This window comes from Peromyscus californicus, unplaced genomic scaffold, assembly GCF_007827085.1.
Source record: "Peromyscus californicus insignis strain IS unplaced genomic scaffold, ASM782708v3 Scaffold_14__1_contigs__length_90479793_seg_2, whole genome shotgun sequence".
In the NCBI taxonomy this organism is placed as follows: Eukaryota; Metazoa; Chordata; class Mammalia; order Rodentia; family Cricetidae; genus Peromyscus; species Peromyscus californicus.
This window is the reverse complement of record NW_026294436.1, coordinates 25,855,230-25,875,506: the sequence shown is the minus strand read 5'-3', so window position 1 is coordinate 25,875,506 and position 20,277 is coordinate 25,855,230. Positions and strand designations below refer to the sequence as shown.

General features: G+C 38.5%; 1 protein-coding gene across 4 annotated transcripts in view; it reads right to left on the bottom strand.

Annotated features, from left to right (window-relative positions):
* Positions 1–20,277, bottom strand: part of Dennd1b (DENN domain containing 1B) — a 221,059-nt gene that overhangs the window by 106,882 nt on the left and 93,900 nt on the right. For all 4 annotated transcript variants that reach the window (XM_052737096.1, XM_052737092.1, XM_052737095.1 and 1 more), the window contains 2 exons: positions 17,524–17,634; positions 2,361–2,461 (listed from right to left, as the gene is read on the bottom strand). In XM_052737096.1, the coding sequence (XP_052593056.1) occupies positions 2,361–2,461; positions 17,524–17,634 (212 nt within the window). The remainder of the gene's footprint in view (positions 1–2,360; positions 2,462–17,523; positions 17,635–20,277) is intronic.

Here is a 20,277-nt window from a genome sequence, read left to right as displayed (position 1 = left end):
CATTATGGTTCTCCAAAGTCTATGGCACATCACCAACACCAGGTACAAACACAGAAATGTTTTGTAGATTCATGACTATTTCAGGATTTGCAACATCCCAATCATTCTGAAAAGTAAACCAACATACATGTAATCCTCAAAAAATGTGGCCCCATTTGGAACTTGATGTAATTTCTTTTCAGTGATGAGTCTGAGGGGATAATTTACATTTTTCTTCCTATCAGTATGGTCCTAATATTAAGGATATAAATGGAAGAGAATCATTTTCCCTAGGAAACTCCTTAATCTATCACATTTTCTGACAATAGAAGGAAACATAGACAGATAGACAGATCCTTTAACAAAAGCTGAGCCTATCATATGACTTTAAGGCTCAGAAAGTTTTCAAGTAACTCCTTGTTTGGACACTACTGTTCTCTCTGAACCAGGGAATACCTGCATGGAGGCTGTTGGAACTTGTCCTGAGGACTATTTCCAGCATTAGAAGCAAGCAAGCAATAAGAAAGAAAAGGGGGAGGAGGGGGAAGCTTCTTTACTTAGAGTGGAGGCAGCAGTAAAGACTTGATAACAGGGACAGAATCAAGAAAATAGTTCTGGAAAGAATTTGTGTATCATTGATACTTTAAAATAGTGTTCAGAAAATTTTACATATATAATACTACATAGACTTGAGCTTAAAGGTATGTTATCACAAGAGGTCAGAACACTTTAGCAGAAAAGTTGTGATGCAAGGAGTATTGCAAAAACTTAGTGCTAATCCTATAATTAGTTTTCAAAATGACTATAACAGTATAAGACTTTTAGAAAAGAGAACTTTAAAATAAATGTCTAGTTACAGACGATGTATACAAAAATCTACTGCCTGAGCCAACATAAACAAACTGCATTCTCTGCCTTTAAGGAGGAAAACTATTTTAATTTTGTTGGTCAAAAGGAAAACTCTAAGATGAATAACAAAAAAAAAAACCACCTCACTTACTGATCTGGCTTTATACTTAGATTTGTGCATGTTACACTTCACAACAGAATTAAATTACATCCTGTAGTCTACAAAACTGTTTTTCCTTTCAAGTTCTCCAAGGACAGAACAGCAGTGGTGAGTCCCTGACTACCTACTTCACAGATGAACAATACTGTTACTCCACTATGGAAGTGCACAGTACAGCCATGTAATCAGTCTGGATACTGTTCTGAAGAAGGCTAGCCACCTACCACCCTTCTGAAGAAACATCATGCATTTAAATAATCACAATCCTTAAAAAACTTTAACGTCTTTCATGAAAATTTCAAGTAAATATATTAATTCCAAAGGACTTTGATTTTTACTAATACTAGCTTTGATATAAGAAAATTATCAATACCAAATGATTTGTGTGTTTCTCTCCCTCTCCTTCTCCCCCTCCCTCCCTCCCTCCCTCCCTCCCTCTCTCTCTCTCTCTCTCTCTCTCTCTCTCTCTCTCTCTGTCTGTCTGTGTGTGTGTGTGTGTGTGTGAATCATACACGTATACATAGGCATGATTCGGAGAAAGAAATCTCAACAAATTTTTTAAAAATTAACTATGCCTGCAGGTGATTATACAGTGAGAAAAATTCTTTACCCTGAGTACCAAAACTCCTGTATCGGAATCTAGTTCATGAGTGCCTTCCCTATACACAATCAAAGCCTCTACCCTGAAGTCTCCCCCTGGTCTAGCCTTCCTATATACAAGCCTTGCTATATTCCAGTCAGAGAGAACAAGGAGGCCATTGGCCATTGTTCTAGTTTCTAGTGGCCTGATTGAACTCAGATTACTGAGCTCACTGGGAGCTGTTGCTAAAGCCAGCCAGTTCTCACAATTGCTCTCACACTTTCCACTGTTTTTCTTGGTTGCTTTAGGCTGACACTTTGTCTCATACCAGACTCTCAAAATTTCTTGTACTAGAAGCAATGGCTTTGACAATTATGTTTTCAGGGTGCTATTGAGGAGGAGGTGAAGGAAAGCGGTGTCCTCAATAAAGCCAATGGGACTATGGGTAGATTTGACAGATGAATTCTGATACCTGGGGTACTGTTCTCTGATACCAGAACCCTTGTGTAACCTATAAGCCATAAATGAAATTATATTTCTTACTTACACGTCTTTTTTCTAAATGACCACAGAAGAAATTTGCATAATTTAAAGAACTACATTTTGCCAAATCTAAATTTTTGTTATCTTTGGAACGAACTGTTCTGATACATATAAAAATACGTTTATACTTACAAATCATCTGAAAGTCAAGTTTCTGTGGTTTCTTTAATCTATACACGACTATAATATAAAGATCTGTTTCTAATGGTGAAATCTAGGTGGAAGGGACTCTGGCAAAGGCCAGCTTACCAGCAGTAGTCCAGTAGGTGTGGAGGAAGCACAGGGATGTATATGTGTTGCCAGTACATCGGGTAGAGCAGAGCAGCGGATCCATGGAGACAGGCAGTTAACTAAAATGCACAGAAGGGTAACAATAATGAGGAGCTGCTGACCCTCTAAAGAAAAAGGCATGTTCAAGGTATCAGAGATGAGTGATCATCAAGAACAATTTACACAGTGACACAGCTCACACTGTTCTTACCAATTCTACATGTAAAGCCCTGTGTCTCAGAGGTCCCTCTGAAAAACACACAAACAGCAAAAGGAGTTTCTTGGGAATCATACGCAGATTTTTACATTCAACTTGAAAATGTAGCTAAGGTTAAATTTGGACCATAAATAAAAGTTGAACTGAAAAAAATTAGTGAGTCTTTTAGAAAATACTGTAGGAAATGACAATATGCACAACACAGTTTGCGCATCACTCAGATTAATACAGCACGATTAAATATGGAAAGAAGAGAGGCTGAAAGCTCCTGAGGGATATCATTAGGGCAAATTGCCAAAGAATGAAACATGAGCCAGTCAGGAGAGTCTGGAAGCTGCAATAATACCAAGGGACTTGAATGTTCGACAGTTGGAGCTTCAGTAATGTGTGAACTGTGGGCTATGGTATCAAGAGACTCTGTTCACTGACACATAGAATGTCACTATTGACCAGCGAGCTGCCCAAGCTTGACAGCTGTACTACAGGAAGCCAAGTATATCATAATTTCATATTGAAACTGCTCATTCCAGATTAACATTTTGTTTCCTAGCTTTAGATCACAGCGGCTGCAATTATACCGTTGTTACTGTAGAGGTAATTGCCATTTTCATTGTTGTGTTTGGGCAAGCAGTTAATTAAAAATTTTTAATGCTTAACAAAGGGATACCACTTTTTTCTCCCTCCTAACTAATCCTCATTCATATTTCTTTCTGTGTGACTTCTATTTTAAAAATTCCTACAGTTATAAAGGTTATTTTTACTGATTAAAGTAGTAATTAAACCAGTGTTCTTTTTCACTATTTTAAAGTTTTACTGTAGTCTCCATTTCAAGGTTCTCAACTAAGTCATTTTACTTAACTTGAAAGAATTTTTTAAAAACTGTATGAAAATGAATTACAGACTTTCCATAGGGAAATAGCTCCATCTTTTAAAAAAGAAGTTAAAATATAAACACAATAACTACATCTAAAACAATACATGTACACAAAGTAATCAGTCTCTTTAAGAGCACCATTGTTCTTCCTGCACTGTATAATAGCTGCATTCAATTAAAAAAATCAGTTAAGAGTTAAGATAATATGATCTAAAATAAAAACACTAAAATTTTCAATCACCTTTTTCATGCATTTTATGTATTTTCCAATCAGATTTTTATCAAGGTTAGGTGACAGACAATGCAGTCTGACTCAAAGTGACTATCTGATACGGACACTGGAGCAGTCCAGTGCCTTGCATACAAGCTTTGTTAGTTTATCATGGCATTCTTTCAATAAATGATATTTTTAATTCCTTAATTACAGAAAACATCATGGCGCTAGGAGGCTTAAAATCTGTGCATTTAACAAGTACAGACCACGGATCAGAGGGGGTCACAAAGCGGGCTGCAGAGCCTGAAGATGACGCTGAGCCACACACTCCGTCCAGCTCTCCAAGGGCTTTCAGACATTGTTGGGAATTATGCATGTCAAGGGTTTCTAGGCTAAAAAAATTTATGTCCCTCTGAAAGGCATAGTTATGCACTTTCTCCATGTGGGAACATGTGACTTTTTTAACATCTCATTTAAAACTTTAGAAAGGGAAGCATTCCTTTTGTATTGAGAAAAGAAATGCAAAGCAAAAGGAAAAGTTCCTCTCAAAATGAGCAGCTGCCAGAAGGGCAAGATTTCACCGAGTTCATGCAGGGCAAAGCAGCCCCCAGATGCCCTATAGCTACCCCTACTCACAAGCTGGTCATCCCTAAACACGTTATTCAACGTTCACCAACAAGCAACTGCATTCTGCAGCAGGAGATGGACTGGCTTCTAAGAAGATGAGTCACAAATCCCTGCACTGTCCAGTATTTGGCAAGTGATACCCTTGCTAATCAAGCCTACCAGAGGAAAATTAAGTCATATAACCCTTGGAAACTTTCCAGATAATCGGATAGGAAAAAGGAAAAGGAAACAATATAGGACAAACTCTTTTTAACTATTTTTGCCTGCCTTAAGAAACCACATAGTATCACTTGAATGAATATAGAGCTACTGTGGGGTTTACTCATTCATTATACATCAAGTTCAGACTTAGGTGGGTCTCTAAGGAATTAGACTTTCCTAATGATCACAATTTTGATTGGAAATTGATCTTATATTTATGAAGAAAGAAAACTAAATAAGATCCAATATTCACTATTCACCCAACAGTACCCAGAAGCAATGAAATTTACAAGACCAAGCAATTATTATAGCATGAAGGTGAAGAGAAGACAGCAAAGTTACAAGTAAAGAAAATCAATTATTAACAAATAACTGTAACTAAGAAACTAAACACACACACGCAGGTTGTATGAAATCTAACACCGGTTTACCAGTCACAGTCAGAGCTCTGAGACTTACAAGCTGCATGGCCTGGTCTCAGGTTCCTGATCTTTAACGTAAGAAAGTTTACAGTAGAGCATGTATATGCACTGTCTGTACAAGTCAAACATCCTTTATTCCTAGATGACATTTGTATTTCATATTCTTAGTAAAAGACTTTTATCCAAACCAAATAGTTCATAGTCTATATAGTCTACCAACAAAAGATACCCAAAGATTAGGTCTAAATGTCTTAAAGCCTATTAGCAACTGTGAAATCAGAAAAATCACAACATTTGCTTACATCAACAACAAAAAAATTAGTACCTCTTTCATGCTATCCCATGTCCCACCAGACAACAAGGACACAATACTGAACACACAGACATCCTGTCCTCATGAAACTTACATATCTTGGGAAAAGCTAACAATAAGGATATCATACCTTGTGAGTTGGGCATCCTTTTCTAAAATATCCAAACCTCAAAGCCTTCCAAACTCTTTTATTTTTTTAAATACCAACATGACACTAAGTGGAAAACTTCACATTGAACCTCACAAAGCAGGTTCCAGTCAAAATGCATGTGCACTAAAAATACTCTTTAAAACTACCTTCAGGCTACATGCCCAAGAACATATGAAATGAATGAATTCTGTTTGGATTCAGATCTCATAATGAAAATATTTCACAATGTATCTGCAAATATTTCAAGATCAAAATCATCCAAAACACTTCTGGTCCCAGGTATTTCAGACAAAGATCATCACGTGTCAGTTAGAAATGCTATGAAGAAATCTACAGCAGAGTAAGCGCAGAATAACGGAGGCTTTTTTTAGACAAAGGATTGTAGGAGAACTCTGATGTGATTGAACTAGATCCAAATGAAGTAAGAGAACAGAGTACTGCGGAACTGGGGAGAACATTCTTGGCAAATGAGCCACAGTAGTCAAAAACCTTGCCATGGAAACGCACATAGTCTCCCCACAGAGCAAGGGCTGTTCAGATTAGACCGAACAGGTAAAGACAGCAGGAAATGAGACAAGAGCAGGCAGGAAGTGGGATCGGCGGAAGGTACAGCCAAGACACTACCTTTCAGTCTATATGAGGTCTTTCCACAACATTAAGAAGAGTGGGAATCAAATAAATACAGTACCAAAAATGTTAAAAATGAGACAAGAAAAGAGTGCTAAATGTCACAACAACTTATCTAGCAGAAACATTGTGTGAATTAAGCAAATGAAGAGGAAAAAGTATAAATATTCCAGGACATTTGTTTGAAGTATGAAATGAGATCACTTTAACAAGACAAGTAAGAAGAATCACCTTAGTACTTTATGATTAATAAATCTCTAAGTTTAATGAAAAACACATCTCAATGGTCTTTCTGTAAATTACTATTACCCACGATTATCTGCCTGGCTCGTGACAGGGTTATGATTCCACACTGCTGTTCTACTAGCCAGTAGTTTCTTTAATCCCACAGTGACGTCTTTAATATTGGAATCAAGTGGTGAGTATAAGGGAATGCTAGTAGAATAGTGCCAGTTCAGGGAGCCTACATGAAGACAGTGTTTATGCTAGCCACCTCCTGATGCTCTACCCTGTGTGGATATGGACAAGTTTCCAATGACTCATACCTACCATTATAGGACCATAAAACATTTATTAAATACTTAGGCATAAACCTACAAAGTATGCAAAAGATCTACAGAAGGAAAACTGCAAGTCAATTATGAAAGCAAGCCAATAACTAAATAAACCACAGCGTTAGCACATGCTTATGAATAGAAGACAGTATTTTCAAAATATGAGCTCTTCCAAAATTTATCTACAGAGTCAATGCAATCAAAATCCCAGAACATTGTTTCCTGTGTATTAATAAGCTGACTAACACCTACATGAAATAGCAAAATCAAGAATAGCAAGCACATTCTTGAAAGAGAAAAATGAAGTTGGAGGACGGACACTATTTGGTTTCCTAATGTGGGTGTAAAGCTACAGTAATGAAGACATGTTAACACTAGTGAAAGCACAGACACATTTACAGAACAGAAGAAATGTTCAAGAAACAGACCCATGAGATAAAGTCAACTAATCTTTGACAAAGAACCAAAGACATTCAAATGGAGTAATGGAGGTATTTTCAACAGATAGTATTAGAACAACTAGACATTGCAACACATTAAAAAGTATAAATTGAAGCAAGCCTTACATCCTTTACAAAATTTAACTCAAAATAAATCACAAACCTAAATGTAAAGTGAAACATTATAAATATCAAAAAGATAACATAGGAGAAAAATCAATAGGCCCTTGGGCTTGACTTTTAGACATGACACCAAAGACATGACACATGTCAGAGACCTGGGAAGTTACAAACAAATGTATGTTCTCAGAGTTGAGGATATAGCTTGATGGCAGAGCACTTTACCCATATGTACAAGGTCTTCAGATTAATCTTTAGCAGCATAAAAAAAATATAAACAAAAAGGCTAAAAATGTAACCTGTAAAAGATATTATCAATGGAATGGAAGGATTGGAGAAATGGAGGGAGAGGAAAGGAGAAAGAGAGGGAGGACTGAGGCGCTGACTAGTAAACAGTAGTGAAAGACACACTTGAGTGTAGTGGATAGCTGTTCTGTCTGCGACCTTGAAGCACTGCCCCTAGAAATGCAGCTTTCTATCCTAACAAACCAGAAACAAAACAAAACAAACAAACATAGAAAAATCAGGTTCTCCCTTGTTTTTAGCTCACCATTTCAGGTGACATGGCTAGCCTGTAAGTCACTAGGATCGGCCAGTCTCCTCCCATTCAGTGATGGGGAGACAGGTATGTGCCACCACAGCCCAGTGTTTACACAGGCACTGGGAATCCGAAGTCAGATATTCAGGACTGTGCAACTGGCACTCCTGGCCACTGAGCCATCTCCCCAGCTCTGAGGAAGGCTCTGACTAAAACGACAGGCTTTGTTCCATTGACACCGCTCCAGAACCACAGACTGTTCATTTTTAACATCTTCATACATAGTAACGGACGGGTAATAATTTGAACCTTGTCATGAAGATGGCTCAGCAGGTGCTAGCTACCAAGCCTAAAAACCTGAGTGGATCCACAGAACCCACATCAAAGAAGGCAAGAACTGACTCCCCCAAATTTCCTCTAACACATGCTATGACACAGTTTGTGGAGGTGTGGAGATACAGGCACACACAAAGTAAATAGATAAAGGCAAAAAAAAAAGTAATTTGATCAACTTATAAATAAATCAATACTCTTATACCCTATCTCTAGAAAAATCTGCCAAATGCCTAGTATTTCCTTCAAAGTAAAGCTTTCTTTTGGGGTGTTAACTATTTCAAATTTCCTCCCACTTTATGGGTGTCCTGTTGACTAAAACCAACTTAGAGAGTAAAAGATTTATTTGACCTTATACTTGCATGTCACAGTCCAGCACTGAGAAAAGTCAGATCAGGAACTAATGCAGAGACCATGGAGGAATACCACTTACTGGCTTGCTTAACTAGCTTTCTTCTACAACCCAGGTCCCCCAACCTAGGGATGCTACTTCCCTCAGTAGAATGAGCACTCCTACATCAATTAACAACATGCCAACAAGCCAATCTGATGGAGGCGATACCTAGTTGAGACTCCATCAGGAAAATTGAAGCTAATGAAGAGAATAAGGGACTGATTTTGCATTGGCAGATGAAATGGCTCCAGGCCTTTAAAAGACCCAAATGCCCCTAAATCTAACGGCTTAAGAAGGGTTGATCACTGGCTGTTGTGACTGGCCAGTGACAAAAAGAAAACGAAGCACAGAGGACTAGAAGAGGAGCCATGTCACATAAATACAGCAGGTGACAGAGTCAGAGGCATCTCTCTGGTAATTCTTGATACTTGTCTCATAAGGAAATTGAATGGAAAACTTCAGGTTAAAAAAAAAATCCACATCACAAACATGGAGATCCTTAAGGAACAGAAGTCTGTATCATTCTACCAATAAAAAACTCAACCACCTGAGGTTCTAGCTGAGTATGAAAATGAATGTGGGATGGACAACAGGAAGCCACATGTATCAATTACAGCCTCAGGACCAGTTACCGGAATAAGCACAGCAATTTCATTTACGGAACAGATGGAAATGGATAGTGAATACAAAACAGTTTTTATTGTGGGGAATCCTATACTTTCTACTTAATACTATACAAAGGCCAAAAGAATCCCAAACTAGGCCAGTTCATATACTGAACAAGAATCAATATTGTGTTGCAATATATATTAAAAGAACTCAAAGGGCTCATGATTTACTGATACTTTTTCCTTGAGTCATTAACATTTAGATCAACTTCTTTAAAAATTAAAATCCTGTAGCAGGAAACAGATACACAAAAACCATTTGTTTAAAAAGACAAAAATCTACATGGAAATCAGCCTCTCACCCATAAAACACAATTTTTAAGTTAAAAAATTGTAGCCTAATAAAAGAGCTTAAGCATTTCATTGATTATCTCAACATCAGACATGTGGTAAATGTCACAGGTGTTTGGCAATAAGAAGTGATGGGAGTCGCTGGAAAAACAAAACTGATTTTTAAGTATTCAGAGTCTTGCAGATGGAAAGACAGAAAATACACTTCGGGAAGAAGTGAAAGGTATCATTTCATGAATTCACCCAAATTTCCTAGCTGTGTATCCTGACTGTCCAAGAGTCAGTCTCCTAAGAGTGACCACATCTGACAAGAAGCCTGCCTCATGGTTCCACAGGAAGCTTGGAAGAGGTCTGCCACAAGATCCAGCTAAATCACTCGTGGGAATATACCCACAGGACACTTCATCCTACTACAGAGACAACAACTCAACCATGTCCATTGCCGCTCTGTTCACAGCAGAACAAAATTGGAAACAACACAGATGTTCATCAACTCATGAATGGACAAAGGAAATGTGGTACACAATGGAGTACTGTTCAGCTGTTAAAAAGTAAAATCATGAAATTCTCAGGTAAATGGATGGAGCTTGAAAAAAAATCATTCTGAATGAGGTAACCCAGGCCCAGAAAGACAAATATGGCATGTATGCGCTTGTATGTGGATGTTAGCTGTTATGTCTTTGATAAGCAAGCTACAATCCATAGAACCACAGAGATTAGGTATAAAGTAAGGAACAGAAAAGGGAAACAAAACAGATAGTTATAGTTATAGTTACAGTTATAGATGGATGTGGGGGACTGGAATGAGAAGATAAAGTGGAAAGGCAGAGGAACAGGAGAAGGAGGAAGGAAGACAGGGGGAGACAGCTAAAATTAAGGGCCATTTGAGGGATAGTGTGAAATCTAATACAGTAGCAGCTTCATAAAATACACAAATATATAAAGGCTATCTGTCAACTGTATTTTTATTATTATTATTTACAGTGGCTACCCCTTAATCAACTACTGTCCTAATCAGAGACTGTGGTGGTATTTTACTTGTACTGAAATGTGATTTTAATTTATGTTAATAAAGTTGCCTGGGGGTCAGAGCTATTAGAGCCATAGCAAGTGCGTGGCAGCGGTGGCGCACGCCTTTAAGGACCTGGAGGGCGGTACATTCAGGCAGTGACGAGGCAGTCACATGTTTGGGTTTACAACCAATGAGAAGGCAGAACAGCTAGACTATATTAAGACATACACACAGGAAGTAGATCCTTTTCGGAGAGCTCTCTTGACTGAAGGGGATCTCTGAATCAGGAAGGGTGAGGCTCTTAGCTCTGATCTCTTGGCTTTCTTCTCTGAATCGGATCTGTGTTTCTTATTTAATAAGACGGTTGGTTACATCTACAAGAGACTGCAGCTCTGCTACTACCAGCAGCAGTCTGGCCACAAGGGCTGCAGCCTGAGGGGATTCTGTTCCCTCAGGCACCGACTCTTTCAAAGCTACTAAGGGGAACTTTATTTATCTAGGTCTCTGTTCCTCTGAAGAACTCAAAATTCAAAGGTTGAGGTGGAATTCTGCTCACTCAGAAAGGCTGAATAGCAAATAGCTAACTGTCTCCCTTTCCTGGCGTCTTTCAGAAAAACCATCATCCTTCCCTCAGCCCCCACTTAAAAAAACCCTCGCTACATGTGGTTCCTCCCTACCACTTCCTGTCAGCTACTTGCTGACTCAGCCTCCTGCTCACAGGTTAATTTTATTTAATCAAGCACATCTTCAAGTTGCTAACAAAAGCAGTAGGAAAAAATGCAACACACTTTAAAATAATATTCCACAGCAGCTATCTAAATAATAGGGGAGACAGAGTCCCAAGTGGATCTCTCTTGTCACCAGATGAAGCTTCCAATACAAGGACTGGGTTACAGTAATTGAACTGGGTCCCTTGGGAATTCCCAAAAGACCCAGGCTGTTGCCAAAGCTATGGGTTGCTCTATACTAATTGATGGCATGGCCTCATTGCTGAAGACAACACCTACACAAGTCACTGAACATGGAGAACTAACTGAAGCTGGTGCCTACACAGAGCCTTCACCCCTATGGACTAGTGTTTAGGGTACTGGGAAGTACTCTGCACAGTACCAAAGAAGAAAGGTAGGTACCAACCTAGCTACAAACTCTTTGATCCACAAGAGCGATCTGACTGCAAGATACACAGGTGCAATAGTGGCACAAACTTGTGGGAGTCACCAACCACTGTGTGATTTGACTCAAGGCCACTCCATGAGATGGAGCCCATCCAGAGAGTGAGCAAATGGCCAAGCACCTGAGATGGATATGCCAGAGACCTAGGAGAAAAGCAAATACTACTCTTTTACCATAGGAATGTAACAATAAAATGACTCCTAATGGCATTCTTCTAAACTCAGATCAGTGCCTTGCTCAGCAATCATTAAAGAAGCTTCCTCTTGAAGTGGATGGGAACAAATACAGAGACCCACAACCAAATAATGTGCAGAGAAAGAAAGACTTTGAAACACTGTATCCTAATTGGGATTTCTCAAATCTCTCACCTCAGGGCTCTGGGAACCCTGCAGAAGAGCAGACAGACAGAGTTTAAGAGCCGGAGGGGATAGAGGACACCAAGGAAACAAGGTCTTCTAAACACAGCAGGACTGACACACACATGAACTCATAGACTGTGGCATCATGCACAGGCCTGCACAGGTCTGATCCCAGTGCTGTGAAGAGAAGTGGAAACACGCTCCAAACCTAATCCAGAAGCTATCTCTAGTTGATAACCGCCTGGAAATGAAAAAGTGATTTTATCCAATAGATTCTCACTGAAATACATACTACTCTTAAGGGAAGTACCAATGCCCAGCAGTAGATGGCCAACACAAAACAAACTCAATGGCATCTTTGGAAGTTTTTGTCTCATAGTGTTCTGTCAGGACTGTGTGTTTGTGTGTGTGTGTGTGTGTGTGTGTGTGTATGTGTGTCTTACAGTTCCTCTGAGTATTTATTATGGCTTCCTGTTTATTTGTTTGTTTGTTTGTTTTTTATGGGATTCCTGTGTGGACAAACTTGTGCTTCTTGTGCTTTTTCTTTGGCTTGTTGTTTTCTTCTGTTTATTTCTTTTGTCCTATTCTTGTTTGTTTGTTTTTGTTTTATCTTATTTTGTTATTATTCCTTAGATGTTTGTTTTCTAAGGAAAAAAAGAAAAAGTATAGATTCTGATGGGGGTAGGATGGGGAAGATCTTAGAGGATTTGGGGGAGGGAAAACAATAATCAAAATACATTGTATGAAAAAAGTCTATTTTCAGTAAAAGTAGAGGAAATAAATAAAGTCTGCCTCAAGGATTTTGCTGTCTAGAGACTGGGAAGGATAGGGTAAGTAGCATTTAATGCCAACTAAGAGCATGGGAAATAGGCAATGAATATGTTATTTTTTAACCTAAAATATTGAGTAATTAATTATATACAGGCATAATCTCAAGACTAATGATATGAGTAGTCTAAGCAGAAGATGAATGTGAGCACTCACACCACCACGAAAACTAGGAGAGAGGAAACAAACTGAGACATTCAGAGGAGTCTGACTGAGCTTGAGAAGAGGATGGAGTTCAGTACTGCGGATGATGCTGTGGTAGGAAAAAAACAAAGATCTACTTGGTTTTATAAGACAGCCATGGCAGAAGGGTAGAACTGCATGAAGACTGACAATACACAGTTTGAGAGTGAGACAGACTGACTGAACTACACACTAGTTTCATGAGGTTGGAAAATTTACCCTATGTTTCAAAAATCCTCTTTTTCATCTGTTCACTTAGATACCAACAGCACTTATCCCATAGTAAATGATGATTAAATCATTTCACATTATTTGCTCATAAAAGAGACTAACTCACAATATGCACTGTTACAGAGATACTACTGATAACATCATATGCAAATTGAGATGTTAGCATTCACTATATACTATTAAAAGGAATGTTTGTGGGTAGTCTCCTTAACTAAGACAGTGGGCAGCTGAAATGGAAAGCGTGAATCAGAGAAAAAGGAATTACAGACACAGACTCTATAGATGCATGAGTTGGTGATGCCATTTACCAAATCAGCCCTAGATAGTGGGAAGTGATTATGGAAAAATCTGATGAGTTCTCTTTGACAATGTTGGGTACAATATCTACAGTCAGTTGCTTGGGAGTTTATAACCTGAGGGCACACATCAAAAGAGAAATGCTGTCAAACCCGAAAATGAATGTGTGAGTGTGTGTGTGTGTGTGTGTTATAAAAGCATAAAAATACAGAAAATACAAAAAGCAAGTTATCTTGAGCAGCAGTTTAACCAAAGGGGATATACACAGTGTCACAGTGTGTGTGTGTGTATCTTTCCTTACATTTGATATTCATAGTCAATAGTACAAAATTAAGTCATTGTTCTATAGAGAGGACAATTCAGTTAACAGAAATAATCCAAGGTCAATTTTTTGGTGGCCAGCATTGCAGGAGTGAAGCTGAGAGGACCTGCATGGCGACTAAATGCGACACTAACCCAGCTCCATGCTGTCATACCCTTCTGCTGCGTGAAGTCAAGGCCACGTTATGCTTTCAAAAGACAAATCGGCTAAACTCTTGGGCAGAAAAACGTGCATACTTCCCTGGAAAAATGGGGTACCTCTGAGAGAGGGAAAATAGAGGTACTGGTATTTTTCTTTAAAGGCCTCCACCTCCTCTTAACCTGCACAACATGCCTTCCTGCAAAGCGTTTCACAAGGACCTCAACACAGCCATTGCCACACTTAGTCATATTCACATAGGGATGATTGGAAATACACTGTTAAGTATGGCAGTGTACACCTGTCAAATAATACACTGGTAAGCAGAGTCATTATCCACAGTTTCAGGGAACTTACTAGAGTCTATAGATGGTGGATATTGCAAAATTTAAAAATTGTTCCTAGAAGACCTCTTAGAAAAGTCCAGATAAAAAATTTTAACTGCATTTCTCTGCTGCTGTGTTAAAAACACAAGGCAAACCCACTTCAACAACAAATTCAATCAGGAAGCAAACCTGGGTACACTTTGTTCTCCCATCAACTGCTCAATCTTAATCTCCTAAAGAGTCTCTGTGCTTTAAGTTTCAGCTAAATGAAGATATACCTGGCTCCACTAAGAGACAAAAATGAATATACACAATGCAGCTAAGGATGTTAAAATGCTCTAGACTCCCCTTAGTCAAAGCCTATAAAAACTACTGTTTAATAGCTGATTTGCTGGGGATCACAAGATGTTTTTCTGCATATGCCCTTTGATGGAATTAATGAGAAGGTGAGAGAAAAGCATATGCTTAAACGCCTGGGGGAAGCTATAACAAAGAAGAACATACAATTTATTAGCACAATTCCAGCACTCACAGCATACCACTTGCTCTAAATATTCCAGAAATAATATGCATATATAATCAATTCTCTGAAAATGATGTGCAGACATCATTAAAAGGATGATACTTACCAACTGTACGTTGGTCAAAACAGTGCTAACATTTAGACATCTGCTTTAAAGAGATACATCCCTTTTACCTGCTTCTACAAACCATAAATGTACACCCTAGTTAACATATTACTGACAGGATGATGAGAAAGCTCCTGTCAGATGCTGGCCAGCTGGGTGTTTGAGACAAAATGCACAGCCCCAGCTGACTAGTTAGAGGCAGTCTAGTGAGGTACAATTACAGAAGCATATGACAAGGCTTCATGCCTGACTGATTTGAGAACCCATGACACGGCTTTAAACATCGGTCCTCCCTATCTACGGTCACAAAACAGCAATAAGTCAACTAATACAACTGTGTAGTATCATGATTTACTCCTCCGCTTTGAATAGACGAGACCATGATATGATGCTGTGCTAGTCTACTAGGATTCACTGGGGCTGAAAACATTAGGCCTGCCTACAGCATGCGTAAAATCAACTAGCTTGTTTGGGACTGGCAGAAGTCAGTCTGTGTCCCTGGCAATGTATGAATCAAATAATAAAGGCAAAACCAATGATGTCCTAACACATTAAACTTAAAAATGTAAAAATATAATCAAACTAACTTTACACCATGCTTCCACAAATGGAAAAGGAGCCAAAGACGGAGAAGGACATTCAGGGGCCACCCACCCAACGACATAGCTAGCCACAGAGTGAGAATAAGATTTACAGAAGAGAAAGGGAAAAGCCCAGAGGCAGATGACAGATGGGTTAATTTTAAGTTAAGTAAAGCTGGCTAGAAACTAAGCCAAGCTAAGGCCAGGCATTCATAAGGAACAATAAGGCTCCGGGTGTGATTTATCTGAGAGCTGGGTGGTGGGCCCCCAAAAAAGAGCCAAAAAACAAACATTAGTACACATTCCATATGACTTAATAGATGCTTATTTGTTCCGCTGTTTATATATTTCATGCCAGTTAAATATAAGCATACAAACAGGCCTTGGTTGTCTTACGGATGAACTTACAGTACCTAGGAAAGTGTCAGGCACAAAAATATTTTATGCATGAATTATTTCCTAAATCTATAAGAGAGCTCATACAAAAATCTTTGTCATCGTGAGAATAATTCTCATCAAAAATATTTTTAAAATCTTGAAAATAAGGAGAGGAGCAGAAAGGGGAGGATAAAGGATGGTTGGCTGCACATCAATGGCAAGCCCTGAATGGAAGAGTAAACATTAAACACCAGATCACTCATGTGGAGTCCTCAACAGCTCTTTAAAACCGGGAGAGAAAATGAAGACTGGGATCACTCACTAGTACATGTGCTCTGATGTCTCTCCTCATATCGACACACAGTTTCCTCTAACATCTCATTATTTTCAAGATAAACACTTTCAATTTGGAAAGTAATTAATATAACAATATTATATACTCAGTATCTCAAATTTGTATGCAATCAACTCCAGGGTGACAGGTGTGGCCCTACAAAGAATCAGGACCTGTTTTGGCTCATACTATGGATCTCCAATAGTTTTGTGGTGTTGGAATGGTGATTTACCTTCTCTGAAAATGCCTTGTTTTCTATTGTTTTGCTTTATTTTTTTAATTTCATGTGTATGAAGTTTACATGCACATCTGTGTGTGTACCACATATATGCCTTGTGCCCACAGAGGCCAAAAGACCTCTGGAACTGATGTTACAGACCACTACAAATCCCAGCCCTCTGCAAGTACACGGAGTGCTCTCAGCCACGGAGTCGTTTCTCTAGCCCGAGAAAATGCCTTTCTTATGACTAAATACTAACGTGATAACCTGGAGGAATGTCAGACCTCCATCTAGTCTAAAATGCTACAATATTTTTAAAGAAGCATTTTATTTCTATTGTATGAGAATAAAATATTAAAAGTAGATTTTTGTTTTACATGAAGTAAATTTATGAAGAAACAATTTAAGATGGCTTTAATATACCACATATTACTCAAATCACTTAATTTGTTTTACACATTTTGAATCTGAAAATACTAAATTTTATATTTAATGAAGAAAATATGAACTCTAACAAAATACTTCTGAATATTCTTCTGTTACCTAAGAAAAGTCCTATTCCTGCCTTTCCCACAGTAATGAAGAGCCTCCAGACGAACATCGAAGTGAGTGCCATAAAACCTGTGATTTATAAAAATGCTACTTTGACTTCTGAGTTATTATCAGCCTGAAGAGCTCCTCCAAACCAGAACTATTATAGAATCTACTCCTGAGCCCACACCGCAACAAAGATGAATCTGCTATTCCCAGGTTAGGAGAGCAGCTATTATCATGGCCCCGCCGTTTCTTTCAAGTAGCTCCAATGGAAAAAGCCACAAGTGAATAATAAAGATCTCATAATAGCTCTTAAGAGTTCTCTATGTGATGAAGGCACTAAAATGAACTCCAGAGAGTTTAAAAGCAGGGGGAAAAAAAACACCTCATCTCCTGATAAGGGAAAATAATTAACCTGACTTAATGCATCTGGGAAGGCTTCTATAAATCAGACTTTTATACTCCAAGAGCCAGATTCAAACCATATATTAAAAATATGTAGATATTGTCTTTTAAGTACATGTAGTGCAGCTCTAAATCTGCAGACGTTTTTAGGTCTTTTTGTGAAGCACTCAATACGTGTTAGTCAAAGGAAAAAGCGTGAAGGACTTACAGTGCTTAATTTGCTCGAGGTAATAATGATGCGCCTCTCATGTAACATGCTGGCATACAGTCGCAGCATGTTGTTCACATCCACAGCAACAAAGTACTCTGTCAGGTTTCTCTGGACAAGGGAAAAGAATTGTTTGAGCTGCAGTTCACAGAAATATAAGGGAAAACATTTTATACATTTACCAGTCTTAAAGTTCAAAAGAAGATATTAATAGAAGGGCATTCATTAATAATATTAAATGTAATATTCTTCTGCTGCCACATGATATTTCTACATCCTACCATCATCTAAAACATCGTCTATTCTATACAAGTATTTCTCAAAGGATGACCACAGGATGGATCCCACTCCAGTCTTCCTCCCCACAACACCATTTTTCCAGCTCCAATGGAAGCCTACTGAATGATTATCTTTAGAGCATGTTTCCAGGGACCCCAGTTTTAACCAAATACTCCTGGTGATTCACATGTACACTGATGCCTGTGAAACGGCTACTCTGGAAAACTACATTTGAATTACTTCATGTTTACTATTCCCTCTCTGGTACCCAAGGCACCCAACAGAGAAGGGGGATTTATAAACCATCCTGTGCTTCCTTATTAAAGAAAATCTCTAGGTTTTACCCCTCATCAGGCTTGCTTTTTGTTACTATAATCAAACGCAACTGTGATGTTTTAAATTGATTCCTCAATGTAATACACATTAGACCCCACTACAAAACAAAATGGGGGTGAGCTACATTAACAGTGCTCCTTAGGGCCTGTCCTCAGGAATTACTTCCAACTGGCTGTTTAAAAAAAAAAAAAGCATTTTAGAAAGCAAATATTCTAATGCACAGAAAGTATAGAGAACAGCAGATAAAGATCTGAAAGGCTGAAACTTGGGGGTGGGGTCAAGAACATAAGAAAGCTACCTGTTTCTCCAATTGGTAGAAGGCAGGAATCTTACAAGACAAACTGTCAATCATAACATCTCAAATAAATAAAATCTGAAGTCTCTGCATGGTGTTCAACCTTTAGGGGAGAGGTTCACTTCCTATTGTCTGTGAAGCATCCTTCACCTCCCAACTCAACTCGATGACAATATTTCATTTATAACGTGCAGCAGAGCTACTTGTGTTATCCCAAAGCCATCCCTAAGTGGAGAACTGCCCTCCAACATACAGCCCTGCTGGGTGTTTCTATGCTGTTTCTCTCAACAGGACAATGGGAAGGTATAGCAATGATAACATAAAACTTTATTTTTTTATGTTCTCAGTAACTGGTTTCTAGTGGAATGTTTGTTTCTTTAAATATTTGAAAATGATAGTCTCTAAAGATGAAACTAGAGCTCTCAAGATAGCTTAGCAGGGAAAGGCACTTACTTACATGATAACCTAATTCAATCACTCGGACCCAGATAGTGAGGGCTAAATCTCATAAACTGTTATCTAACCTGCACAAATTCATTCATTCATATTCTCTCTCTTCCTCCTCCCCTCCCTGTCTCACCCTCTGTCTGTCTGTCTGTCTGTCTTCTCCCTCGCTCTGTCTCCTCTCCCCCACTTCTACATATGTAAAAAGTAAAACCTAAAATGGAAACTATTAGCTGTTTGCTAGTGAATGTAACTAAATGCACGTTAACTAAAGGGCAAGAGGAAGAGAGTAACTCTGCAAGACTTCCGAGTGACAAGGTCACAGACATCTGAGTCAGAAAACAGTCAGCAGCCATGACCTTATGTCCAGCAGGTACAAAAGTCAAGGATTCATTATGAGACCTGAGAGCTGGATAGTCTATCCTGAACCACGCTGTAAGATCAAGTTTATGCGAAGTCTTTTGATAGAACTTATCTGAGAGAAACCCTTTCAATGGACTTCACAGGACTGATCTTGTACAAAGTTTAAATTTGACAGTCTTGATTTGATATTAGAAAATTTACAATTGGGGGGCTTGGGAAATGGCTGAGCTTGTAAAACCCTTGCCACACAAACATGAAGACCTGAGCTGAGATCCTCAGCATCCACATGAAAATCTGGACGTGGCCGCATACTCCTGTAATCCTGGCACTTGAGAGGTGAGGCATGTAGATTTCAAGAAAGATTGGTAAGCTCAAGCTCCAGCCTTTCTCACAAAACAAGGCTGAGAAAAATAGAGGAGGACACCTACTGCTGACCTCCAGTCTCCTCGTGCACTCACGTATGTGCATACACATGTATACATACACATGGCGACCCACACACATGAAAGCACAAGAAGAATTTACGTTTGCATAATTGCCCTTCATTCACTATTCCTATGTTTGAGAAAGTAAATGTTATAATGGTTTGAAAACTATATGGAAAAATAGTATACATCTGAAATGTATACAAGAATACCTGAAGGAAATCTTTCTAGTGATTTTCCTTTGGTTTGATGGTTTATAACTGATTTATTTTATGTTCTAAGAAAAACTGAAGGGGGTATTTTCCTTTTCCCACAGTTACTAAATGGCATGGAAGTATATCCACCATTTCCACTTACTGTGTAAGCGCCTACAGAAAGTATTAACTTGCATAACTCTTGAGAAACGCAAAGTATTTCCAGCATAGGTGCAATTAACAATGTAACGAGAATTATTACTTTTTACACTATCTTCAAGTCTAATCAAATGCCTACTGCATTACATTAAAACCATGAACTCAACAACCAGGACACTTAAACAAAGTTACAGAGTACAAGTCTAAAGTTCAATGGTCCATTTACTAAAATAACTATAAAGTGAAATTTTTTCCTGTT